The 26440-nt window shown below is 45.9% G+C and overlaps 2 protein-coding genes and 1 long non-coding RNA gene across 4 annotated transcripts; 1 reads left to right on the top strand and 2 right to left on the bottom strand.

The window, feature by feature from the left end:
* Nucleotides 1–80: 80 nt before the first annotated feature.
* Nucleotides 81–11011, bottom strand: NUP85 (nucleoporin 85). 2 transcript variants are annotated; one of them, XM_085556855.1, is made up of 19 exons: nucleotides 10940–11011; nucleotides 10714–10807; nucleotides 10466–10628; nucleotides 10042–10112; nucleotides 9667–9710; nucleotides 8863–8932; nucleotides 7862–7983; nucleotides 7404–7538; nucleotides 6966–7088; nucleotides 6507–6638; nucleotides 6017–6123; nucleotides 5660–5743; nucleotides 5417–5482; nucleotides 4805–4998; nucleotides 4596–4713; nucleotides 3191–3291; nucleotides 1492–1643; nucleotides 840–926; nucleotides 81–263 (listed from the first exon to the last, which is right to left on the bottom strand). In XM_085556855.1, the coding sequence occupies exons 1-19, from the start codon at nucleotides 10970–10972 to the stop codon at nucleotides 162–164; spliced, it is 1998 nt and encodes a 665-aa protein (XP_085412981.1). In that variant the 5' UTR covers nucleotides 10973–11011; the 3' UTR covers nucleotides 81–161. The 2 variants fall into 2 exon arrangements, with proteins under 2 accessions (XP_085412981.1, XP_021410146.1); XM_021554471.3 differs by having other exon boundaries at nucleotides 4805–4956.
* A 2774-nt stretch (nucleotides 11012–13785) lies between these two features.
* On the bottom strand, nucleotides 13786–15413 carry LOC110484115 (uncharacterized). The gene is made up of 2 exons (XR_002467699.3): nucleotides 15255–15413; nucleotides 13786–14922 (listed from the first exon to the last, which is right to left on the bottom strand). It is a non-coding gene; the product is annotated as an uncharacterized LOC110484115 (long non-coding RNA).
* Nucleotides 15414–17162: 1749 nt separating this feature from the next.
* On the top strand, nucleotides 17163–24642 carry SUMO2 (small ubiquitin like modifier 2). The gene is made up of 4 exons (XM_021554538.4): nucleotides 17163–17380; nucleotides 18710–18841; nucleotides 21852–21923; nucleotides 23446–24642. Exons 1-4 carry the CDS (start codon nucleotides 17360–17362, stop codon nucleotides 23506–23508), a joined length of 288 nt encoding a protein of 95 aa, XP_021410213.1. The 5' UTR covers nucleotides 17163–17359; the 3' UTR covers nucleotides 23509–24642.
* Nucleotides 24643–26440: the final 1798 nt, after the last annotated feature.

Below are 26440 nucleotides of genomic sequence, written 5' to 3'. Positions count from 1 at the left end.
TGCAAGTGCTTCATAAAAGGTAAAAAAAAAAGCCTATGTAAAGTTGATTTTGGAAGACAAAAACAAATGACCGAGCAATCTGCAAAACAAAACAATTTATTCTTATAAAAAGTCAGTTTATGTACAGCAAGCCCCAGAGGAAGAGGAACACCCTGCAGTCTTCAAGACCCTTCCACGGTGCCTTCTTTGACGATGACTCGTGCGAGGTTCCGTGCGAGGGCAAGTCTCAGCATTTCCACTTTGGTTGTCTCAATGTCATCCTCCTGCAAGGGAGCAGAGCCTGGGTTAGAGGACTGCACACAGCCATGAGCTGGTGCCACGGTCTGTCTCAGGGTTGGAAAGTGAAGATGCAGGTCAGTGAGAGGCATCTGCCTGTTACAGGGACCTCCTGAGAAGAGCAAAAGCTACATTTCCTACTTAATAGCTCAATCCAAGACACCATTGCCAAGCCTTTTCATTCCCTGGATGCTACAGGGCTTTGCATGTGCAGCAAATGGTTCCCTGTTCTGTGCCTGGAATGCTCAGAGCTGTTGGATAGCAACATCTTAGCTCTGCATTGCCCATGTAATGTGCAATTACTCATCTTGGAAAAGCATCACGGTCCAGTGCAAACCATCAGAATAGGAGGAGCAGGAACACTCCTGCACTGTGTTTGTGAATACTTCAGTCTCTTGTTGATGCTTCATTTGACTGCTCTGAACCCACTGTGCCAGTCTCTGGGACTTGGGCTGTCCCTCTCTTATGACCTCACTAGTAATCTAAATTTAGAGTTTCCCTCCCTGACCCTTCCCATGACCCTCCGCAATTCCTTATCCCATTGTCCCCAGAATTAGGACTACCTGGAATTTCCGCTTGTCTGGATTCCCAGCTGTAAGGTCTTCCAGGCATCGCATCAACTCGTATGTCTGCTCTGCTGAAAATATGACCTGTGGAAATCAAAATATTTAATGAAAAAGATCAAATTTATAGACATCACACAGGCTGAGAAGATAGTGCAGCTGGAGAGAATGCTTTTACACTCCCACAGAGCCATTCTGACCCCTGAAATCGCAGGATCCAAGGATAATTCAGGCTGGATGTGACTTTGGGAGGTCTCTAGTGCCACCTGCACCAAGCAGGGTCGGCTATGAAGTCAGTGGCTGCTCCGGGTCTGTGATTGCCAAATTGTCCTTTTCTTGATGGATCTTGAAGGAAAAACTGTGCTTAGAAGCACTGGAACAACCTTCAAGCCAAGTACCCAAAGGACCTGAGTGCAGTGTGTGCTAAAATTACCAGAGCAGATTAATTCCACTGCTGTTGTAACAGCAGGGAACCGAAGTAAGAATAGATTGATTCCCCTCCTGGGTCCCTGTGTGTTCCCACTGCTGGGACACTCTGAACTGCCAGGGACAGGTCCTGGCAGCAGGAGGAAAGGAGGGTCACCACTTTGAGCTCCCTTGTCAGGACAAAAGAAGCCCCCTGGGGGCTGTGTCGGTGTGAGCAGGACCTCACCTCCTTCTGCTCCAGCAGCGGGAGCGCGTCCGTCAGCAGCGTCATCCAGAAGGAGCAGGGAGCGATGTGCGCTGTCATCAGCGTCAGCAGCAGCCGCGCCGCCTCCGGGAACCGCTTCTCCCCGTAGAGCCGGTGGAACTCCCGGTACTTCCCTGCCACAGGGTGCCCACAACGAGGCATCAGGGGCTGCTGGGCCTTGGCGGATCCCTCTGCTCCCACAAAGAACCGTCCCCAGCCAAAACGAGCCCAAGGCAGCCCACCCTGGGGGTTGGGAATCTGGTGCATGAAGGAAGGTGACAACAGAGCCTTCCTGAAAGGACAGCAAACCCTGCTGCTGTTCTGGGTGAGCTTCAGGGTTTGCATCAGACTGGCCAGGGGCTGCTGCTGCCTCAGGCTGAGTGTCTGGGGAGCAATGCCCCAGTGGCTTGGAGAGCAGAGAGAATGTCCTTTTTGAGGGCACAGAGTATCAGGAAGTCTGAAAGGCTGCACCATCTTCCTTGGTTGTTTAAATGGAAACTGGAATCTCTGTTAATAGGGAAAGTTCTGCATTTGCTAAGAATTAGTGAGATCAATATCCAGCATGAGAGAAGTGGCTGAGGATGGAAGTGGGCTCATTCTGTATCCACTAAACTGTCACAGTACTGGAAATTAGTGATTCTCATTCAGATTCACTTTGACTAATGCTTGAGCTCAAAGCAGAGACATGGGGAAGTTCTCCAGCAAGGCTCTAAAAACCCCAAGGGAAAAACAGGAAGAAATATTTTCAGGCCTTTCAGGATTGTTTAGAAAGAGCTGAAAGGGAAAAGGCTTCTCTGGGGCTGACAGTTACCAGATGATGCTGGGCATGCAGAGCTGAGGGATAATTTGTTAAATTATGTTTAGCTTCTAGACCTACCTTAGGATCAGTTTTAATGAAGGAAAATCAGTTCCAGTTTTGCAAGCTGGACCAAGTGGAAACAGATAAAACTCAAGCTCACCCTCCCACTAAGGGTGGCATCAAGTAGAGGGGACTCAGTCCAATGTTGACAGCTATTCCAAATTCCTATCAGATTCTGGTCCCTGAAATTGAGATTCCTACTCAAAGCATCAGAGAAATCAATTTCCTGTTTTGGACCATGAATCAAAGGCTACAGAGCAGATGCAGGCAGAGGGGCAGGTTACCACAGCCTGCCTTGTGCCAGGCAGGAGAAGGAAGCTGTGGTACCTGAAGGAAATGAGCTGGAGGCCCTCACTGTCTCTTGGCACAAGTGCTCACTGAGAGGGCAGGGAAGGCTCTTGTTCCAGTGAGCTTGACTGGCACACTGAACCCATACACTGGAGACTCTGGAGAACTTGGTAAAATTATAACAAGGTGAACATAACTTAAACCAATGGATTACTCTTCCAATTAACCCCCTAAGGCAGCACTTGTTAGTATTTCAGAGCCTCTCAAGGCAGTGATACAGGCTGGAAAAAGAAGGAAGGAGAAGTTTGGAGTGTCAGGACTTGGGCCTGTCCTGCTCAGAGCAGAGCAGGAACCGGGTGTGACAGGAGTGGTAAAGGCCACCCCTGATACAAGCTGCATCCCAAACCACATTCACCATTTGCTTTCCCCTCATCATTAAACCAGGAGGCAGCCAAATGGAAGAAAGCACAAATCCAAGTAATTCCATGGAGTTCTCCATAGCAGAGCAGTATGGACACTGTAGGCAGCTCTCACCAAGGAATGTGAGCCGGTCACTGAGCAGCATGGATGGGCCCAGATTGTCAATGAGGTCCAGGTCAGAGAAACACCCCCTTTCAGAATAGTCCTTAAGGAATCTGGGGAGAAAATGGAACACAAGGAAAGCTTAGAAGAACCATTCTGTACTTCCTAATTCCTTCCCAGAAAACTTGACTGTACAGCTCAGTTCCATCTCAATCAACCACCCCAAGGGCTTCAGAAGTTGTCAAACATTCCCTGGAAGTGGCCAAGGAACTGGTGTAATGTACATTTATCAAACACTGATTCTTCTGCATTCTATGGTAGTTGAGATCTATTTTTTTAAAGGAGTAAGTGAAGGAAGGCAGGCAGGAAGCTGAGGCTGGTGGATGCATAGGTAACACTCTCAGATCGTAACAAAAGCTCTGTTATTCTGCTGTGTAAAAAAGTTGATAAGCAGCAGGAACAAAAACAATGCTAAAAGCTTTTCATCTGTTTTGTCACAGCCTCCATTATGCTGCTTTTTGCAGAGCTGCTTCCTGTGATTTTTTTGTTTTGTCCTTCAGTTGAAGGAAATTTAATGATTCCCACTCCCTCAAATAACAAACAAAAAACCACCCCAAACCTCAGATTAGCTATCTCTTACCACTCCTTTTGCCAGTGTTGAAGACAGTGTTGTCTGGCCACCTGCCCAGAGTGTAATTTCAAAATTATACTCTAACTATGCAGGGACTGGTCTCTGCCTATTTCCAATTAGTAAAATCCACACAACATGTAGAGATTACAAAGCATAAAGAGTTGCCAGAGCTTTTGCTGAGGCCTGAGCCAAGTGTCAATATTGTCCTCACTTTGATAACAACCCTCCCACTCCAGGAAAGGTCAGAAATTTTGAGAGGCTCATAAAAAGCCAGGGACATGATAAAACCATTCATTGATGCAAATTTTTAGTAGAAACAGTGAGATTTTTAGTAGAAACAGTGGCTTAAGTGACTCCTACTGGCTTGTTAGGAGGTTGTGAGGTGAACTTGATTACAAATAATCTGCTGAATAAAGCACAGGTAGGGACTATCCTCCACCCAAATCAGCCCCCTGGGTCACTGTCTGGCCCACCAAACAGCTCTCACAGCAAGTGAAGGGCAGAGGACAGAAGCTGTTAAAATAAATGTTTATCCAAGTAAGATCTAAGGGGGTTGGACTCTCAGATAAAGCCAATCTGTTTTGTCTCTAGATGTCAGGAAGGAAAACAACCTAGGGAAGGCACAGCTGGGGGTACTGCAGGGGAGAGCACCTGAGGGTGTTGTTTTTTGGTCCAGAAGAAGGTGCCTGGCCCCTCCTGCAGCAGTGGGAGCTTTACTGGCCCTTGACACAGCAGCCACCTTGCCCCTGTCCCCCCCAAGCCTGGGAGCTGCTGGCTCAGCCTCACCGGTCCGAGATGAGGGTGGCAAATGCCGCGTCCTTGGCTCGGATGCTCCAGGACAGGGCGGAGCCCAGGCGGTTGTTCCGCAGAGCCTTCATGGCCATGATCTTACAGATGCTGCGCACTTGGGGGGAAACACGGCAAAGGAGGGGAAGAATCAGTGTCAGTGGGTTCAGCTGGACCGCTGCAAAATGGTGAGAGTGAAAATGCACCACCTTGCTCATGCATCTGCCTCTGCTCACAGATCCTCAGCACCTTGAGGGCCTTCTGCTCCGTGCTGAGCGGGATGCGCTCGATGTGCAGCTCCAGGTACACGCGGCCGTACTCCGGGCAGTGGTCGAAGTAATCCACCCCCAGCTGCCACAGGCTGAGAGAGGGGAGAAATAACCACCATTCCAACCCTAGAAATCTTCAATGAGCACAACAGTAAAGCCCCAAGGAGAATCTGAGCCCGTATTAATAACTGTTAGCCCTGATTAACTTTGCATTCAGTGCTGAAATGGCTTTTCCTTTCTACCTTATGCCAGTTCCCTGTAACATAACTTTGGAACATGTGCAGCTCCTAAGACCTTCAGTGCAAGGCACTCTGCACAGTGGCAGGAGTGGCTGTGCTCAGGTCATTAGGTGTGAAGGGTGCTAACAGACAGCTTTTGTCTCCATTCAGGAAGGGAAATGTGCCAATCCTGTATAAACCCTGAGGGACACCTCTCTTGAAATTCTAAAAGTGGCTGCTCTAAGTTTGCCCTTTTACTTCATCAACATGCAGTTATTTGTTTTGGCTGCCTCAGTTAAGTCTGGCCTATAAGTAATAAAACAAAAGTTGATACCTGTGATGGGAGAAGAGTCCTGAGGCATACTCCAGCAGGAGGAATTCACGCATATTTGAACCAAAACTGGGGGAGGGGAAGAAAGCAAATATCCAGATATTATTATTTGCATCTCACTGGAAAAATCCTATAACTTTATTTCACAAGTACTGTCAATTTCTGCAGCATGTTTTATTTTGGTTTTTTTCCCCCCTCTGGCCTATCTTAATCAGCTTTATTCAAATAATGCAAATAAATACTTACTAGAGATTGTGAGACTGCAGGAGTTTGCAGTGATCCAACAGGTCAGTCAGATGAGCCACAAACCACCAGTTGCTCAGGACAATGCTGTGTTTGAAGCAAAAGAAAAAACTAAGCCTAACACTGCCAGGGACTGTGTCAGATTTTCCACAAGCATTTCTTACCAAAACACAGCTCTGTTACAGTCCAAGGTCTGGCTGCAACGTCCTAAACCCAATGGAATACTTTTAATTGCTGCCAGCTTCACGTACTTTTGCTAAATTCTTTGCAAGGATGATCAGGGCTGTGTACCCATACCCCCACCCCAAATACACAGCAGCAATACTGCAGAACTAGAGAATTAAAACCTTAAAACTCAACCTGCATTCCTTGATCACTTGATGCATCTCAAATTCAAAGGCTGCCATTAAAATCATGTCTAGAGGCTCAGGGCTGCTCTCTCCACCCAAGAACAGGTCCATACTAGACTGTGGAAAGAGATGACAAGACATGATAAATGCAGAAACAAGACATTTGTTTGGATGTAGCAGTTATTTTATAGGAAATAATAGGTCATAGAGGTTGAACACATTAACAAAATGGAACTTTCCTCATTTTAGCATAAGGAAAATGGGAAAACAATTTGCAGGAGCAAGACTAGAACGTTATGACACTGAAAAGTGACCCACTGAAAAGTGGGCCTTCAACAATTCTTTGTCAACTTTATAATTCTCCCAGTCCTTTTACAAACTCCAGACAACATCTTACAGCTATACAGTTGCTATAAGACTTTTCCCTAGGTTTTTCTTTCAGTGTAGTAACCCTTTTGTGCTTGAAACGTGGAGAATATTAGACTAATTGTAGTTCCTACCTGTGCATAGAAACGCAGCTCCAATGGCTTCACTGTCGGGTGAGAATACAGCAGCCGCGTGACGAGGAAGTGGTACCAGGTGGTCATGAGCTCCTTCTTCTCCAAAATGGCATCCTCATCTCCCAGCAGGATCTAAAGGGACAAAAACACAGCAGGAAAGCTGCACACTCAGTGATGGATACAGCTGCACTCCAGCTCTCCAGAGGCAATACTCCTGCTCTGCAAAGGTGAGGATTTATTCAAAATTAGATAAACAAAGATCTTTTTCACAGCTCAGTTTACAAATCAGCCTTAGGATCTTGGACAGGGAGAGAAACCCAACTGCCCAGGCTGGCAAACCATCAGCGGAGGACAGGAGAGATATTAAAGTTACTAATGGCTACATTGGGTGCCTGAAATCCACAAGGATAGATCCAATACTTTAGTCCAAAGTTTCCTTTGTTCCCAGCAAGAACACACCTTGCAGATGGACTCCATGTGGGGATTGGAAGCAAAAGTTCCATCCTGCAGATACCGTTGACATTCCTCGTGCCAGTGCTGCCACTTCAGCTCCAGCTCTGTCAGTGTCTGGGTATTGCTAAGCTGAACAGAGGGAACAAAGGAATACAAGGAATAAAGGAAACACAAAGTCAAATCACCAGGCCACAGTTTTTGGGCCAAACTCACAGTCACTCCTGATAAAAAGCTAAACATGAGGCTGCCTGTCATCTTTCTGTGTTGATTTGTCACCTAACAGACTTTTATGTGAATTGCTGGGTCTTTGGCAATTCAAGAACACAAATATCGTTACTGTAAAGGAGTAAGAACGAGATATTCTAAAGGGGAACAAACTGTTACAGGGGATACAACCTGGAGGCTTTCCCAACAAACTGCATGGAAAACACACTTTGTACATACACTGGGAACAGGCATCTTCTTCATCAAGTCATCCAAGATTTTGTACATGTTCATGGATGTGGGATTGGCACTGGCCTCCTTGGAGAGCAGGTGCCGTGCTTCGTCCATCCGGCCTTGCAGCACAAAGACATCCACCTGCAAAAACCCCCTGTGCATGAGCTCCACGCTGGGCAAGATTATGGAGCACCCAGGAAAGGGATCAGAGGGGCCTTTTAACCTGTGATTCAGGCACAGGAAGTGGAGTTAAAATGTTTAAATTGTAGGCACTGGTAATTCAAGTAACAGTGGAAGGCTTGACCTCTATGGGTCAGGAAGGATGAGGATGGGAATGAGAACAGCTTCATCCTAAAGCCTACACAGGCAGACAGCAAAGAGGTGTCATGTCCAGCAGGGAAGAGGAAGGAGAGCACAGACATGAATTCCTGTTGTTGAAGAATCTTCCAGGTGGTGATACTCACCACGTTCCAGAAGAGCTTGTGTTTGGATGGACTCTCACTGCTCAGAACTTCCCGGACCATGCTGTCCACGTCGCACACGTGGAGCCGCACCCAGTCCAGGAGGCGCAGCAGGAGGGGCCCAGCTGTGCAGGCAGATTTCCCTCTGTCAGTTCCCACCTCTTTGTTCCCAAACTGCTCTCGCACATTTTATAACAGTTTGACATCACTAGATGAGATTTACTGACTGGATTTCTACCTGCCACCCCCAAATTACAGAGCTCCTTATGCAAAGAGGCCCTGGGAGCACCCAGCCTCTGACAGGTTTTCCTGTGGCAACACGGTCCAGTAGAAAACCCACACTTGAAGAAATAAAAAATGAGTGATCCAGATCATATATCTTGCAATGCCAAGAGACAAACAGAATATTTCTATTTATTTTAGCATAATTATTACTAACTGAATAGGTGGAAGAAATTTGGTACTAGGTGACCAATTTAGCTTAAGTAATCTATAATTTGCAAGTCTCTGCTGAATTCTGGGACTGTGTAAGTAGCACATTTATTTGCATAATACGATTTCCTTCAAAAATTATTTCCTACTTTAGAAGACCAATGTAAACAGACTGACTTCAAAAATGGCAACCTAAAGTTAAAGGAGTTATATCAGAGCTGTGTAAATGTCAACTGGCATCAACACATTTGATGTTTAAAGACATGTTTAAGCTTATAAATAAAATAGATTGGCAATAACTTTTGATATCCCTCTGCTTCATAACCTTTCTGACAAAGAAACAATTTAAATCAGAGTGAGGAAGAAAAGTAGAAGGAAAATTGAATAGCTTGGTATAATTCAGTATAAAGAAGGCAGTTAACTGAGGCAGAAGGGATATTAAAAGGCTTACTGACACTGCATATCTCTAAAACATTAAACTATGACACAGGGAATATAATACACATTTTAAACAAAGAAATATGCAAAGAAGAAACCCATCAGTCTTTACACCAGGATAGTTCACAGCTCACCTGTAGCTGATTCAACAAACAGAATCTCACAAAGGTTCCAGATCAGCTCCATTGCGGAGAGAATGGAAACCTGAAGGAAAGCAGGGCCAAGTTTCAGAAATAGTCTTTCCACCTGGGTTTTTTAACCACACAAAGGCATCTGCTGTCCACAGAAATCAGTTCTTACAGAGAAACATCATACTGACATTGCAGAGATAAAAATTAAAAGACATAGGCCACAATTTCACACTCTTTGGTCAGAGAACACTGACACTGTGTAATGAAATGCAACAATAATCTGTCACCAGTGAGCAATCTAACTGGTCTTATTTTCAGCCTTTTAAGTTTCAATACAAACATCAAAGGCAGAAAGAACAGCCAATGAAGCAACACCACTGCAGCTGATAGGACAGAGCTGGTGTGAGCACTCTGCTCCTCCCAGAACGCTCTGGTGGATCTGACAGCTCACCCTCAACACCCAGAGGTTGCTGTGAGGTTCAGATGCTGCTGATTGGAATCTGAGAGTTTGAGAGGTGAAACACCACACAGCAAGTCTGAAACTTTTCTTGTCAGCTTTGGGATCACAAGAAAACATCACATCTACAACAGCAAATATGTTTACAACATTGCAGTGAATTGAGGTGTTGGGCATCTTTATTGTTTCAGAAGCACAGGAATCAACTATTTATTTCCATTTATTCTTGGCCATGAACTGCATCTCATATACAAGACAGAGTTAAATCTGAAGTGCCTCGTGCCACAGTGGTGGCCTGGTGAATTCACCAGGCAGTAATCCACGTTCAACCTGACAGGACTGCAGATTACCTGAGTGCTGTACTGGCCTTGCAGGGCAGGGTCCTGGGTCGAAACTGAGGGAAAAGCAAATAAAGTCAAAGAGCAACATATTTACATTTGCCAGCTGCTTCTGAGCTTTGATAGCTTTCCATATATCTGCCACATGAGATACGAAAAGGCTGCAAGTCCCCAGAAAATCAGTTACAATATGGTGGGAAAAAACCAGTCCATGACCAGATTCACAAACCAACGTGGAAATATCCCACATGGAAATAGAATCTTGCCAATTACTGAAACCTATACATGTTATTGTACAGCACTTGCAGTAAGTTACTATTACAATCCTACTTTTGTAATTGCAACTGGTGTTTCCTTTTCTTGCAGGAAGAGAACAAACAAACTTACCAGCTGCCTGGTGCATGTCCTCCATGCAGGCTCTTATCACTGACCGGTAGTTTTTACTCACTTGAACCAATCTGCCAAACACAAAAAGACTTTGATTGGAGGGAGCTGTTGGAGTTTTAGTGTTATGCCCCCTATAACTGCAAGTTTCTCTGCAGCAACAACTCCCATTACCTGGGTGGATCCAGCTGGAATCAATGAAACTGTACCACATTCTACTAGCATGGTTATTGGAAGGATCCGATCCTTGATTTATAAAATATCCCCAAAATAGTCATTCTATCTGCCTCGCTGCTGATTCCAGAGCTGGTGAAAGCAGCCTGGCCAATGGCACTTGCCCCACCTGAGGCGTTCGTCAGCCCTTGGCGCTGGCCCCGGCTGGAGAAGGGGCAGCGGCTGCCTCCTTCCCATCTCCCCATCCACTCACTGCGCCTTCCGCGACTTTCCCGCCAGCTCCTCCTCGCTCCGCTGCAGCCCCATGAAAATCCCGTGCGACTCGTTGAAGAGTTTCCGCAGGGTCTGGATGTAAATGTCCTGGTCCCTGCGGACCACGAAGACGCAGGAGGAGCTCGGTGCTCCATCCCCGGTACCTGCAACAGAGCCCGTCAGCGCCCGGCAGCAGCGCCCGCCCTGCCCTCACCCAGAACCGCGATGGGCACGGGGAGCGGAGCCCACCTGCGCGGCCGAAGAGCGTCTCGCACACCAGCACCTCCGCGGGGCCCCAGGCGAAGCAGAGCTGCCGGGCCGAGGGGTCCGCGCCCGGCACCACCTGCGGGGGGACGGTGTCCGTCAGCGGCGCCCCGTTCAGCCCCGCACCGCCCCGGCCCCGCAGCCCCCGGCCCCGCAGCCTCCGGCCCCGCAGCCTCCGGCCCCGCAGCCCCCGGCCCGGCCCATCCCGCACCACCAGCGGCGGCTCCGCGTCCGGCTCGTCCATGGCGGCGGCCGCGCTGCTGCCGTTCCCGCCCGCCGGGCCGCCGAGGCCCCCCGGGCTGCCCGCGCCGCCGCCTGCGTGCCGCGAGCCCCCGCCGGCCCGGCCGCCGCGGGGCCGGGGGAGCCGCCCGGGCGCCGCCGGGACGGGAGGCAGCGCGGGTCCCGCGGCCCGGGACAGGCACCGGCGCTGCCCCCGGAAGCGCCGCCCGTGCGCGAGGCCCCGCCAGGCGGACGGACCCGCCCCGCCACCGCCCGGGCCGCCGGGCCTGAGCGCCGGGGCTGCGCCGAGCGGGCTGTGGGGAGCGGGCGGATGGGGATGGGCTGGGGTGGATGCCAGCCCCTCACGGTGTTCCTCATTTTCTTGCCAGGACAGATTCAATGCTGGCTGGGAGCACTGCTGGCCCCAGGTGTGCCGTGCAGTGATGTCGTTGGTCAGTCAGCGTTCACAGATTGACCGAATAGGTTAAGTTGGAAGGACCACAAACTCGGGTCCAAACTGCCTGCTGCAGCAGGCTCATCTCAGAGTGCATGGCAGTGCGCTGTGTCCAGACAGTTCTGGAATATCTCCAGTGAGGGAGACTGCGCATCCTGCCTGATCTCTGTCCAAGTGCACAGTCACTGTCAGTGTTTTCACACTTCATTGTGTAACAACCCATGTCTCCTATTTCCTCATACATGTCAAACACGTGCAGGTTGAGAAGCCTCTGGGATGTTGAAGGTGATGCTCTCTGGAGCTCTTGGGCATTGATAAAGCTGACTAATCAAATTATGTGCTCTGACTTCAGAGAGTTGCCTGCAGGTTCGGGAAGGACATGTAATGAAGCAGGATCAAAGCAGGAAGAACTGCTACTGTGCTTCACTCACTCACTCACTCACTCCCTGCCTCAGGGTCCAGGAGGAGGTGGAATATCCCCTGGACACTGGGCAGAGGTGCCTTCTGAGGCTGCTGGAGGCTCATCACCTTTCTGTTAACACTGGGAGCTCACCTACCATGGCATTCAACTCAATGCCATGGTGTGATAAAACACTCACAGCACCCTGCTCCTCTCCTTCCATTCTGCTCTCCTCCCTGCTTCTGTGAACTCCTCACTTTTTGCCTGTGCTAGCCAATAAGCAAGTTCTTCAGCAATATACTTTTTAAGACAAGTATTAGCAGTGCAGCTTTGTTGGTCTCACAGCTGGAACCAGTCCCTCTTAGGCTGGTGCCTTCCCAGAATGCTCACTAAAAAGAAACTTTTCAAGATAATGTAAATAATTTGCTGTCCTGTATGACAAATAGTGCAACACTCCATGGCTAAATTGCCCTTTTTTACTTATCAACTGCTGCATCCATCATTTCCAATAAAAATAAGGCCAGCAGTTATCTCTGGGAAGAGCATGTCATGTAACCAGTCATGCTGAGAAAAGAAAGTGGTGTCTCTTCAGGTCAGAACGAATAAATTTTTGCAGGTAGAACAAATTAAACATTCCAAAAGCTGCTTGAGAGACTGAAGACTCATCAGTTTTAAACCTGTCGTTGTTTATCATGGGTAAGGGTCTCTGTTTTGTTATTTGAGGATGTACCTGTATTTTAATCTGCTGTACAAAGTCAAATTCACCTTATTGTCTTACACAATGGTGCTGCTCTGTGCTGCAGACTTCTGAGGATGTTTGTGGGCATTCCTAGATCCAGAATACCATTCCACACATCACTAAAAGGCTCTATATGCAATTCAAAACCGGATGTCTAAAAACCCAGGGGTACGAGGCCTCCTGCCACTGTTCCTCAAGGCTAAGGTGCTGCTTTTATAACTGCAGCAGATTCTTGTGAGTGGCAGAATATATTTAGAACATCCATGTAATACTGTGTAGAGATCCACCGTGTGGGAGGTTGATCTAGGAGTGGGACAGTGTCCTCTGCTGCTCCCAGGTCCATCTGTGGGAAGAGACACTGAAAGCTGGAACTCTTTGATCTTCTCCTGCTGTCTCTTGGCACACAGCGTCCACTTTGCTCTCTCCCTAAAAGTGTCAGTGGCTTTTCATATCCGCAGCATCTGTTGTTCATAAATGGATGGTTCCTGTGGAAATCATCTTGGGAAAGGTGAGTTTTGGTATGAAATCTTGACAATTTTTGGTCCTCTTGAACACTGGCTGGAGCTCTGCACATGCCTAGAAAGGAAACCTTCCTGCTCGAGGCTTCTGTGCCTCTCAATCCATATAATTGAGTAGAGTTGGGAATTTCCATGTCAGCATGGAATTTCACATTGCTCAGAAAGGCTTTGGAGTATGGGCTGTGGGTCCAGCAAGGAAAGCAAAGAGGAATTGTGTGGTTTACAGTCAGGAGAAAAAGAGAAAAAAAAAGATCTGATTAGGACAGGAGTTACTACCTTGTGAAATAGGAGGTTTGGAAGCTATTTGGGGAACAGAGGGAATGATCAGCATCATGAACAGGGAAGGCACAGCACAGGCAGGGCTGTAGGCAACAGGTATTTTCTATTCCCAGGGCTAAGCCAGAATTAATGAAGAACAAAGCCTGAGGAAAGCACTCAGACCTGCAGAGTCTGAGCTGGTAACCCAACGCACTCATTCACACCAAATTACTGAGTGCTTTTTGTTATTGCATTGGACTCAGTACAAAATAACACTCAGTTTTGAAGGGGCTGGAGTTGGTTTTGTAGGCTAATGTTTGCTGATGTGCAGGAGCATGCACCTTCTGCCTGTAGCTGCTGTGGTATCAAAAAACTTAATATTTTAAAATCCCAGCATGAAGAACATGTATATGGAATGCCCATGTTCCCTGCCCTCTTCATCAGAGGGGGGAGAATTAAACCAAAGAGCTCTGCAAAATCTAGATTTATTCCTTATAAAACTGCAGTACAAGAGTGAAACAAAGTATGGAAATACTTTAAGAAAAAAACACGTGGATTTTTTTTCTCCCAAAGATGGAATTTCTCAGGAATTTTCACTGTGATGCTTCTCCATTCACTTCCCTTCAGCTTGGTGCATTGAAGAGGAGGAGCTCAGAGGGACAAAAACCTTTGCTTTGCTCCCCTCTGCTGCAGCCTGGACCCTGCAGGAGTGGAGCTTTTGTAGTTCCCAGTGTGGCTTCTCCCCCCGCTGCTTTCTCCCAGTGCTGCTGTCTGGCCTGTTCCTTTGCAGGTTTTAGTACTGATCATTGTCAGCTCCAGTTTCTCAGAGTTTCCTCTGTTGCTATGTAAAAAGAAAAGCCACACAGAGATGAGGTTTGTATAAACCTGCTCTGTGATTTGGGATCTGTTTGATTGGTGGTGAGACCAGTGCTGGTGCAGCTGAAGCTGTTTTCAGCCTTTCTGAGCACATCTAACTCCCATATGTTCTGATAAATCCTAGAGTATTTTCCTGTCTTTTTTAGCACATTTGTTCTATTTGTGATGCTGCCTTAACGTGTGTCTCACTTGGTGTCATTTCTGCCTTCAGTTCTTTCATGCCACGCTCAGGCCTTGGCCAGCTTCATCCCACCTCCCCAAAAATCCTCCTCCTGGGCCTGCAGCACAGGGATCTTCAAGGAGGGAGGGGGAAGAAGTGAAAAGAACAAAATACAACAGGACCATCAAACCCCTTGAGCCCTTCCTCACACATCTCTGTGATGTTGCATCATCTCTAAAAATAGAACTTAAGTCCATTGGGAATCACAACTCATCTTTTGCTCTGTGAAGTACCCCTTGGGTTGGGAGTTTTGCTTTAAAAAGCCATGGATGAGATAGATAGAAGGGTGGGCATTAAGATGCTTTGTTTCCTTGTTCTCACTAGTAGAGTGACAACTTCTTAGTGGTAATGATCAATTTGAGAATGACCAAACCAAGTTGCCCATTGCTTTTCAGAGCTGGAATGAAAGGAGAAAGAAGACTACAGGAGCCTGAGGCATCACACATGAAGTGGGATTTGGGCAGAAGTGCATGGTCTTCCCCAGCCAGGGTGCTTCTCACCTCCCGGTACCTTAAACAAATAAAAAAATAATAGCATGAGTAATTAAACACAGAGAAAACAGGCAGGATCAACTGATAGATCTTTTGATGATAAATCAAGTAAATTGACACAGGTAGGAGTGGAAAGCAGAGCTCAAAGGATGATCTGTTTGAATTGCAGTCACAATTTGAAGCAGCATCTGTTGCCTTCTTAGGTTGAACTGAACACTTCCATGCCTGGGATTTTTTCAGAATTGACTCATTAAGACTCTTCAAGGGAAGTAAAATACTAAAACTTAAAGGTTCTATGAAATTTCAGGCTAAAGTTTGGACTGCAAGGGATTGTCAAAGACCACTGCTCACATTTTGTGGAAGCTCAGGTGGAAGCCTGGGACATCCTCCTGCCTCATGGCTGTTCCATTTTCTCAACTTGAGACTCAGATAAAGGTGTGGCTTCAGCTTCCTCTACCCAATGGGTATTACTCTTCTGCAATTTCCAGAAAATGGCAGAAAAACTCCAATCTGTGCTCAGAAGGAGAGAGCTGGAATGTGAAGTAACATGACAAAGGCAGAGCAGAGGGACCAGAACTGACAGAGCAAGTCTGCAGCTCTGCCAGTAAGTGAAGTTTCTCTTCAGTCAGTATTTCACTGTGTGAGCAGTTTATTCTGGACAAGGAACATCTCTGAAATGGTGCAGAAAGTTTTGTCCTATCAGGAACAGGGGGTGTGTAACCATACAGCCACCTTGGTGTCATGACTCAAGAGTGTTCCCACATGGAACAGCACCAGTGTGGAGTGATACCCACCTGGAAAATCCATCCCTGGGGATTGACAGGGGTAATTTTTGTGAAGTTTCTTTTCCATCTACATGACATAGAGAAGCATTTGACAAATTATGATGGCAAGTGTAACGCTGATGATAGAAGATACAGGAACTGTTTTGTGTGAACCTGTGAAATCTCTGGAGTTATTGAGAATTTCCTCCTCCCTCCCATTGGAACGAACTTTTAAGAAATCACATCATTGGTGGGTCTGATTTATGTAGTGTAATTTATGTGGTGTAATTGTTGGGGTGCTGCAGGTGCTCACTTCCTTCAGACATGGCATCTCTCCTGTGGAGGATAATCCCTCCTCACAGGGACAGCCCAGGGTTTTGGGCGTCTGCCACACCATCACTGTCCTCCACAACACAGTGAGCGAGGGGCACAAACAGGAGGGAGAGATCTGATGAGGCAGAGACCAGGGAGATCACAGAACCACAGCATCAACGAGGTCGAAAAAGGCGTGAGATCAGCCAGTTCAACCTATGCCCCACCACCACCTTTGCGTTCATGTTCAACCAGACCATGGCACTGAGTGCCACGTCCGCTCTCCCCCTAAACACCTCCAGGGACAGGGACTCACCACCTCCCTGGGACGCCGTTCGATTGGGAAGGTGTGTGTGCCAAGAGCACCGTGTGAGGCACTGAGGAGGCACTGAGGGGGCACTGAGGAGGCACTGAGGGGGCACTGAGGGGGCTCTGAGGGGACACTGAGGGGGCACTGAGGGGACACTGAGGGGGCACTGAGGGGACACTGAGGGGACACTGAGGGGACACTGAGGGGACACTGAGGAGGCACTGAGGAGGCACTGAGGGGACTCTGAGGGGGCACTGAGGGGGCTCTGAGGGGGCTCTGAGGGGGCACTGAGGGGGCACTGAGGGGGCTCTGAGGGGGCACTGAGAGCACTCTGAGAGGGCACTGAGGAGGTACTGAGGGGACACTGAGGGGACACTGAGGGGGCTCTGAGGGGACTCTGAGGAGGCACTGAGGGGGCACTGAGGGGGCTGTGAGGGGGCACTGAGGGGGCTCTGAGGGGGCTGTGGCAGGCGACCCAGCAGCTTCGAGGAGATTTGAGACGATTTAAGATTTGAGGGGGCCAAGGATGCTGGGGGCGGCTGGGCGAAGTTCCGTTCGGGGAGGGCGCGCTGCGGGGCGCTGAGGGCGGCCCGGCCGCCATTTTGCGAAGGACAATGCCCGCCGCGCGGGGCGGGGCGGGGCGGGAGCGCGCGCACGCGGCGCGCACGCAGCGCGCAGGCGGCGCACGGGCGCGCGCGCGCCCCTCCCCTCCCGCCGCCGCCGCCGCCGCCGCGTTATGTAACGGCCGCGGGGCGCGCGCGCGCTCCCCCCGCCGCCCCTGCCCCCTCCCTCCCGCCTCGCCCCCCCCCCGCCCGGGCCTGGCCCCGCCCCCTCCCCGCGCGCCGAGATCCAATGGGCAGCGGGAACGCGCCCGAGGGGGAGGGGAGAGCGCGGCGGGTGCGCGCACGCACAGCCGCGGGGCCGCGCCTTGCCCCGTGCGTGCGCGCTCCCGGCCCCCCCCCGCCTTCCCCTCTCTCTGTGTCCCTCTCTCTCCCTCTCTCCGCCGCGCTCGGCCGGCTCTGCCCCCCCTTTGTGCGCGCTCCGAGCCGCCCCCGCATCGCCGACTCGCCATGGCCGACGAGAAGCCCAAGGTGAGGCCGGCGCGCTCCGCAGCTCCCGCCGCCGCGCTCGGCCCCTCAGGCGGCGGCGCCGGCCCGCAGCCCCCGCGCCGCCTTTGCGCGCCATTTTCCTGCGCGGGTGGGGGGGCCGGGGCCGCGGCTCCCGGGGCGGGCGGGGGATCCCCGGGGAGAGGGGGAGCGAGCCCGGGCCGCCTTCCCGCCCTCCGCGGGGAGAGAGGCAGGTCTGGAGGCGGTTGCTGCTGCTGCCTTCCTCCTCCTCCTCCTCCTCCTCCTCCTCCTCCTCCTCCTCCTCCTCCTCCGCGGCCGCAGCATCCCCGCTGTCTGCCTCGGCAGCCGCTGCCCTCACGGTCCCCTCACGGCTCCGGCCCCTTTGTGCCGCCTCTGGCCCCGCTCGGGGCCGGGGGGGCGGCGGGGGCTCCGCTCCGCACGGCAGGAATTAACAGAGGCCGCCGCCGGGGGGTTGACTTTTTTTCTTTTTTTTTTTTTTTCTCCTCACCCTTCCTTCCTTTTTTTTTTTTTTTTTGTTTTTTCCTCCCCCACACTATTTTCAAACCGAGCTGGAAGCGGTGCAGGGCGCGGGGCCGCGCGCGGGCTGACACATGGCGGGAGGCAGCTCCCAGAAAAGAGGGAAAACACATCTGGAACTGGGGGTGCCGGACACCCCGACCCCGTCCCTCTGCCCTCAGGCCCGCCCAGAACACGAGGGACCGAGCTGGAAGTTGATCTTCCGCAGTTTTCCGCTCCGACAGGGTCGGGCTGCTTGATGGGGAGTTTTTTTCAACGTTTTCTGAAGGAGAAGACCTGGGCCGTTTTAGGTTTTATCACCGTTTGAAACATAGTCCTTTAAAGTATCTGCAAAGTTTTTTTTTAATAAGGACATCAAACGGTAGGAAAAAGTTTGTGTTGCAATGAGAAAGAACCTTGGTTGGGATCACAGTTATAACACAAATCAGCTATAACAGATCAGAGTTTTAACATAGGTAACTTAATTCCATTCAGTGGGAATGCTGGTGTTGCATATTGTTGTGCTTTTGCTAGGAAAACTTTTTTTTTTTAATCTGTTTTGTATGCCTGGCCTGGTAGTTCTTCATTGCTAAATTTCCAGTCTGCAGAATCACAGCTAATTTTTTTTCTTTGTATGTGGCTTTTTGTCTTTAAATTTTCAACTGAAAAGTACTGACCTTTATTCCCTAATTCAAGGTTTCAAGTCAGTAAACTGCTTTAATAGCTTTATTTCCTCCTTTTCAATAACCTGTTGCACTTCGGTAAAATGTTAACTTCTAGTTTCATACCTTTTTTAAAAACTGTTGGTTATTTTTTTTTCTTTTATTTCCCCCACAGGAAGGAGTGAAGACTGAAAACAATGACCACATTAATCTGAAGGTGGCAGGGCAAGATGGGTCTGTGGTGCAGTTTAAGATTAAGAGGCACACACCACTTAGTAAACTAATGAAAGCCTATTGTGAACGACAGGTATGATCTCAGGAGAACGGTGTCTGGGGGAGAGCTGCTCTCCAAAGGGATAGAGGAAGATAGTTAAAGTCTTAAAACTTTAATAAATACACAAAATTATAGAGATAGAACAGAAACTAATTGTGCTGTGGGAAGTGTATTGTCCTTGGGGTCTGTTAGAGGCTGGACTGAGAGGGTTGTGGCAGGAAATGGGTGAAATAAAGATCTGTTGTCATCTATGAAATCTGCATTTATAGGTGGAGACTTCTGGGAGGTAACTGCTGCTGTAATACTCAGAAATATTCGTGTGGAAAGGGTGGGTTTGGGATGAGCTCAGGGGAGAGAGAGTTAAGTGGTAATCAGGGATTTTTATAGCTCTGAGTGACTTTTTGGACTGGTCACTGGCTTCTGATTTATTAGCTTAATTGTACTGAGATGAGAAGATACCTTGAGAAGGAGCTGGTACATTTAGTGATGAGCTTTGTCTTTTCTCTTGTGTCCTGGTTGACAAATGAATCTTCTAAGAGACAAACACACCCCATGGATTTGCTGATGTGGTGGCAGCTGTAGCCAGTTTGTGAGACTGCAGGCAGCTATTGCAACTTCTAAAAACACCTGTTTGAGTAGAGCTATGGAACTCTTCCTTCTGAAGCTCTTGAATAAGAATATTTTGTCTCTGTTATCCACAATATTTTTTAATGTCTGTCTGCCTGTAAAAAGTTCTAGCTCTACAAAACTGTTCAGAATTTGTGAATTTTAAATTTTTTTAAACACAAATATTCAAGGATACTGTTGCATACAGTATTAAAGTCAGTGTAAGATATTGGTGCAACTGTTTGATCACCAGGAAAAAAAAAAGGTGTGATTGACCTAGAGAGTGGTAAAACCTCTTCAGTTTGCTCTGTGCCACAACAGAATAAGAGAAGAGACAGGAAAAATTAGCTCTTGATGAACATGTGAATGTGTTCTTCTGTGAGTGTTCTGTGGAGAAATTAGTGATTGTTGGAAGCTGTGAGTTTGTTTTTCCTACCTCAGTCATACAAACTCTTGTTATATTTTGCAAATCACTGTGTTGCTTTTTCCAGTCATAGAGTGCAGTTATATCTGTGTTTCAGGGAATTTGAGGATTGGTTATTTGTAAAGTTCCTGGCATACAAAATTTTTAGTGTCATTCATTCTTAGTTACTTTGAAGCAAGCAAAAGTAACACTCCAAATTGTCTTAGATTGCCAGAATGTTTACTCTGTTTAAAGAAAAAAAAAGCCAAAGCCAGCAAAAAAAAACCCCAGGTATCAACTGGAGGAAAAACATCAGTAAATCCTCAGAATGGGAGACTTTTTTTCTGATCTTAGTTTTAAGCTATTAAGTATCCAAAGAAAATTTATGTGGATGTGGATTTCTCTTTAGGTGCTTACTTCTGAAATTTTGCTGAATGTTTTTGAACAAAAAACATTTGTTCTACATGTCTCTAAAAGTTAGATTTTATTCTAGTATTTATTTATCTAACTAGGTACATCCCAACTTAAATCCTTAATTTTGGAAAGGTGATAGAGAACTTAGCAGCTATAAAGGATGATAATCATGTGTTGTGTGTAGTAGATCTAAAATGGAAGTAATTAAATCTGAGTGACCTGTTGAGAAGATCAAGAGTATTTGTGATTAAATGGTAAAAAATCATCCATGGACCATACTTGATGTTTTGTGGACACTAAGCTCACCAAAGGACAGTTTTTCAGTATGTTTTCAGCTAACATTTATTTAGCTCATAAAGTTGTCATGAACCTGGACAAAAACAATGCTCTGGGAATAGGAAATACATGTTTTAAGAAACACAATGTCAGAGAAGAGGGCTCAAACCAAATGTTACTGTGCAGAATTGTGTTGCTGCCATGAGACTGAGCCACACACTTCCTTAGACCAGATGATGTTCTGAGTGAATACTGCAGTGTCTTGATCATGCTGGAGAAGGCATTTTACTGTGGAACATAAAGTTAATAAAAAAAGTTTACTCACATTTATTAAAATATTTTTCCTGACAAATCTACTCCTCAGAAATAATTGCTACATTGTTTTCTGTTGTGTGGGACATCCGCTCTTGCCAGGCTGAGTGAAGGCTTCTCTTCTAACTCAGAGATGCCAAAGCACGACCCTGCAATCCATTGGATTGGCTTCAAAACCAGACTGGGCTCTTGGATGGGTAGATACCCTGGAGAGAATGGATAGAACTGGAAAGGAAGTTTGTGTCCCCAAATGTCACCGACCTGCCTTTGCAGAATGCGTGGTGCTGTAAAATACCTTGGAAAACTCACTGGTGATTTTGGAGCTGATGTTATGAGTAGCAGGGATTGGTTGTTATGCCCAAGTTACATTTTTCAGTCTGTTGGCTCAGGTGAGGATGAGAGATATTCTTGTAGGGGTGGAAGAGGTCAGTAAAATGAGTGTTGTGTGGTAGAAATGCTTATCCCAAAGTACTGGCTAATTTCTGGAAGTAGAAAATTCCTTTATTTTTTCCATCTGTGCATGGAACAACTTGATACATTGATTTCTTTATAATAGGAATTGGAGATCAGAAAGTTCCCATTTTTTACTCTTTGCTGCTGCAGACTAATTTTGTTGTTGCATTTGTGGAATAAATATTTTAGAATACCTTTGTTTTTGGAGAAGATCAAAAAGGAGTGTTGAGTGTCATTGTTGGACATTTATTACCTAGAGTGTTGCACCTATTTTTTAAGTTAATTACTCAAAAGCACAAACCTGATGGCCTTTGGGGTGTAGCAGAAATGGCTTTATTTTTACTTAGTCAGTGGGGGCACTGTTGCTTCTCATGAGTTGTTGGACACAATGCAGCGTTTAATACAAAACAGATTGCAGGGATTTGGAGTGAAATGACTAAAAGTCAGGGCATGAGGGAAGGACAGAATCTCTGGTGGCTTTTAATGATGGTGCTGCAATTCAGTGACAAATTCAAGAGTAAACTACTGAGTACTTTTACACCAGGTTTATTTCCCTTTGTGTTATTTCTCTTTATCCAGGGGTTGTCAATGAGGCAAATCAGATTCCGGTTCGATGGGCAGCCAATTAATGAAACAGACACACCTGCACAGGTAAAAGCACAAGCAAGGCTACAGAACTATTTGAAATTTGCTGCAGGAGTTGATGCTTCTGTTTCCTATCAAATACTTACGTAAATGTATACGTTAATGATAGAACTGGATCTTTTTTAACCATTATTTTGGTGTAACTACTTTAGGATAATTAGAAATGGAATCCAGGACTTTTGATGTTTTGAATAATAAATCTGTCTCACTGCAATAATAAAACAGAGAAATTAAGTACAGGGTACAGATGGTGAGTCATGTAAAACTTTTGCGTTATTGATTCATGGCTCTGAGATAAGGATGGCAAGTTAAGAGTTGAGGTTTTTTTGAAGCAATGGCTTTATTTTTTATATAAAATCTTGCCAGGATGTTATCAGAGAGATCATGATTGCAAGCTTGCATTTGTAATACAAAAGTAATTTCTGTTGTTTGTAATCTGAAGCTGTTTCATTAGCATGGAATTAATGAATGCAGTGAAGTTTGGGTTGTCTGTAAATGTTTGAATGAAGGCCATTCCAAGAACAGAATGGTTCCCTGTGGCCCTGGAGCATTTTTCTGTCCTGCTCCACGGAGCTGTATTTAATCAGCCTGACCAAGTGATAGTTTTATCTGAGAACTGCTTGTAGTGAAATAACTGACTTCAGTTTTCAGTTCTGAATTTTCCAAGGTTTTGCTTCAAAGATTGTGCCTCTTGTGGGCCCAATCTATGCAACTTCTTAATTTGCAATTCTGATAATTAAGGCAACAGTATGATTTTTATTTTCCATCCATGTTTTGCTGAAGCTCAGACCAGTGTCTTTATAGCTTTGGTAAATGGCATAGACCAGTTTGATTTCTTGAGCAGCAACTGAGTCTTTAGAAGTATCACTTAAATTAGTTACAGCAGCTTCTTCAGTTTTGGTACAGATTTTGTCAGTAGGTGCCATTAACATCCCAGGAATATCAACTGTAAAACTTAGGGTGAAAAAAGATAATTATGTCAATGAAGCATTGCTGTTCTTCACTGGCAGTTGTTATATGGTTACATGCCAAGTGTGTTTAATTTTTTTGTGCTTGCTGATACTTGGTTTTACTGCCTGGTTGGGCAGAGGCTTTAATTCCAGTCTGCTTCCCCAGTGCTGTAGCCATTTGAGCTGCAGCAGCCAACTGGAATTGTGGCAATGTTTTAAGGTAAACTGAGGGAGTAAATAGGAGAACAAAGGTGCAATGGCAAAGCAGACAACAGAAATCAAATCTTATAAGTCTGTTTCTTAGAAGTCACACAGTGTACCCTGAAGTTAGTACTAGAATTCATTCTAGGTCAACAATTATCAATTGGCGTTTTTTTTCTGTTCAGTTTCTTTGCTTTTGAGTTAGTGAGTTTTGTTAAATGTACAAAAGGGTGGTGGTGGAGGGGAGTGGGGCTTCTCAGGTTAAGTTCCATGAAAAGTAAACATAAAGTCAGGAACTGTAAGTGCAACCCAGACTGCTGTAGAGATGTGAGAAGAGTTGAAAGCCCTTTTTTCTTTTTCTTTTTTTTTTGCTGCAGTTGGAAATGGAGGATGAAGATACAATTGATGTGTTCCAGCAGCAAACAGGAGGAGTTTACTAAAACAAACACACAAAAAAGAACCTGCTACTTTCCTCTCCAGAACTGTGCTCCCACAGGCGACACTTCACAATTAGAAAAATGAGACTTGGTTCAGCCACATCCTGACTACTGCAGTATAGTTTTCTCTCTTCTCTCTGATTTTTTTTTTCTTATTCCTTTTATTGTACATAAAGTAACTGGTGATGTGCACAGACATAATGCATATTTTTTTTTTAACTAAATGGCCAATGGTATGTTTTGATCAACATTTAATGGAGATGGGGTGGGAAAACAAACTGGTTCTGTGAAAATGCCCCTCTCTCCGTTAGTGGCATGCTCCTTCTACTTTTACAGAATCACAGAATAAGCCGAGTTATCTTTATATTCCAGTAAGTTATTTTGCTCTCAATCTTCAAAAACAAAAACCTTGCATAACTTGTTTGATTGGATAATTTCAATGTTTTTCTTTTATCGTTGTAAAACCAAGGGCAATTTTATAACTTTTTTGTACGTAGCTGTTACATGTAGAGCAATCTCTGTCTAAGTAGGGGTAAATTACTCTTTAAAAAAAAAAGGAAAAAAAAAGTCCTAGATAGTTTTCCCTTCAAGTAAAACGTCTTGTTGTTTAAATAAACTTCTTGTTTAAAATAACCAGTTTTCTTTCTTTTTCTATGGAATAATAGTACTCAGCACCTGTATTTCTTTCTCTGCAGTGCTTTATGCTTCTCAAATCTCAGCTTTCTCTGTGGTAAGTAAGCATAATCCCCCTGTCTAGGCAGAAGACTGTTAAAAAAGGAAAGGCTTCCTTGAGGTCTGTCAGTCAGCAGTTGAACTGGAAAGAGAAGTCTGTTTTCTCTTATTTTGATTTATTTTTCTTTTGTTGTGAATGTTCTGCTAAGCCAAAAATGTTTGATTAGGCAAACTGCAAAATACTGAGCTACTTAGCAATGCCTTTGGGTTGAGCTCTTCTTGTCAGTCTTTAATGGAAGCATCAATATTGTTGTTGCAGTAGTTTATTTAAGACTCTGTATTTGAATGCTTATTGATGTAAACATCAAGTTAAAGGGAGCAAATAATTTCATCAACCTTCAGTTTACCATGGTATCAAATGGGAGCTGCTTGGAAATGTAAAGCAAAAATAAAAAATTGAGTTCTATTTTTGGGTGTATTTAGCTATGGTGGTGGAGATTCCAAGCTCTGCTTTACCCCACTCTGCTGTTCTACTTGGAAGAGGGAAAGAGGCTGGAAATACTGAAGGGAGATACAGTGATGGTGGTGTTTTTCACAAGTCTTTTCCACAGTGCTTGAGTTCTTGGGGAACTTTTTGGGGGAAATTTAGAGGTTGGAGTGAAATCCATGGACATTAATGGAAGATTATATACCTGTTAAACCCACAGCATTCTCTGATGTCCTAGGAATGTCCGATATTTTATAGTATTTGCAGCAAGTTAATGCTTTTTAAAGTATAAATTTCTTAGAAAAGGCCACTCTTTGGTGGTAGTTTTTGTAGCAGTTAATTCAAGAAGTGATTATTACATGTGGGGCCTATGCCTGCTTGAGCTGAAAGTTTTGTGGCAGAATGATGGGAGTGTGCATTTAACTGATGAGTTGTGATCTATTTGTCTTCTGTCAGGAATAACACATTTGATGCTACATTAGTTCCATCTAATGGAGATACAGGGAAAATGAACATCTGTTTTTGCAGTTGCTTTTGAGCCTGTAGCTGAAGAATGTAATCTACTATGTGCCTTTGTTTTAATTCAAGGAAATGCTATTGCCAAGCAGATTACTTCTCATCCTGGGATGTATCTTGTAGACTTCTGTGGTGTTTTGCAGGATTGAAATTCCTACTTGTGAACAAATGTTTACATATCCAAACTCTAAAAGGCCTAGAAAAATCTACTTTGAAGAAAAGAAGAGGGTGGTGGGGAAATATATTTCAACATCTTTCCTAGGTTACACATGGAATACATTGCTCTTTGGCTTTAGAATCTCTGGCTTTTAAGCTGACTAAACTTCTGATATCAGTGTATAAAATTCTTTCATGTTGATGTCGTGCCAATACTTTTCCCAGGAGAAAGCTGTCTTTATCTTGTTTGGCCAAAAAAAGGTGTTTGGACTTGCTTTAGTTTCTGTGAGAAACTGTTAGAAAGGGTGAGGTCTCCTTAAATACAGGGGTTTTTTTTTCAGTTCAACTTAAGATTGTGAAGCTCAAAACTCCCTGTTGTATCTTGCCTTGTACTTTTTATTTCTTGAGGCAACCAGAAGTCAAATGACAGGTACTGAAGAGCTTTTAAAAACAATGTCTTCATTTCCTGAACTAGTCAAGTGTTACTTCATCTGTTGTGAACTTATGTGCAGCATTCACCTACATTCCTTCATTTTTCATCTTTTTGCTGTTACCTGGGCTTGCTCATGTTCCTGAAATGATTCCTCTAACAATGCTGAATGATGTTGTTAGGTGGTGACTACAGCCAAAAAGTGTTAAATAGTATTTTCTGAGATAACTTCTTGTTTTTTTAATCACAAAAACATCTGGACTTCAGTGACTTCATTCCTCAAGAGCCTCAAATATTGAATTTCCATTAGTGTAGCAAATGTGGGTGATTTCTGTTTCTGATATATAACATGTTGGTGTAACAGTAATGCAGAAATACAGTCCTTTTTTAAAAAAAAGAAAATCACTCATTCTGCGTGGTCTTGCGAATGCTCTCTTTATGTCAGAACTTGCTTTTGTCTGTACTGCTCTTCTGGTGCTACAGATTTACCTGTGGATTCTTGATTGCTGGAACCCTCAGTGGTTTGACTACCTCTTATAAGGAAGCTGCTGCTGGGAGTGATGATTTGGAAGTGGTATGGAGTATAAGGATATGGACATTTTGTATCAACTAATTTGGAGCTCACTTTGCTGCTTGGCTTGGTTTGTGGCAGTTCCTAGGTTTAAACTGGTAGC

This window comes from Lonchura striata, chromosome 18 (assembly GCF_050655825.1).
Source record: "Lonchura striata isolate lonStrDom1 chromosome 18, ASM5065582v1, whole genome shotgun sequence".
Taxonomy (NCBI): Eukaryota; Metazoa; Chordata; class Aves; order Passeriformes; family Estrildidae; genus Lonchura; species Lonchura striata.
Note: the sequence above shows the minus strand (reverse complement) of the source record. Positions and strands in the feature narration are given on the sequence as shown.

Bases quoted from the DNA above. Each gene is read 5' to 3' on its own strand.
- NUP85 (XM_085556855.1), bottom strand. From the start codon at position 10,972: ATGGACGAGCCGGACGCGGAGCCGCCGCTGGTG. The intron at 7,539-7,861 runs GTGAGTATCACC...GGGTTTTTGCAG, and splicing joins ACAAGCTCTTCTGGAACGTG to GTGGATGTCTTTGTGCTGCA. The intron at 1,644-3,190 runs GTGAGAGCTGCC...ACCCTGTGGCAG, and splicing joins TGACCGGCTCACATTCCTTG to GGAAGTACCGGGAGTTCCAC.
- SUMO2 (XM_021554538.4), top strand. From the start codon at position 17,360: ATGGCCGACGAGAAGCCCAAG. The intron at 17,381-18,709 runs GTGAGGCCGGCG...TTTCCCCCACAG, and splicing joins TGGCCGACGAGAAGCCCAAG to GAAGGAGTGAAGACTGAAAA. The intron at 18,842-21,851 runs GTATGATCTCAG...CTCTTTATCCAG, and splicing joins AAGCCTATTGTGAACGACAG to GGGTTGTCAATGAGGCAAAT.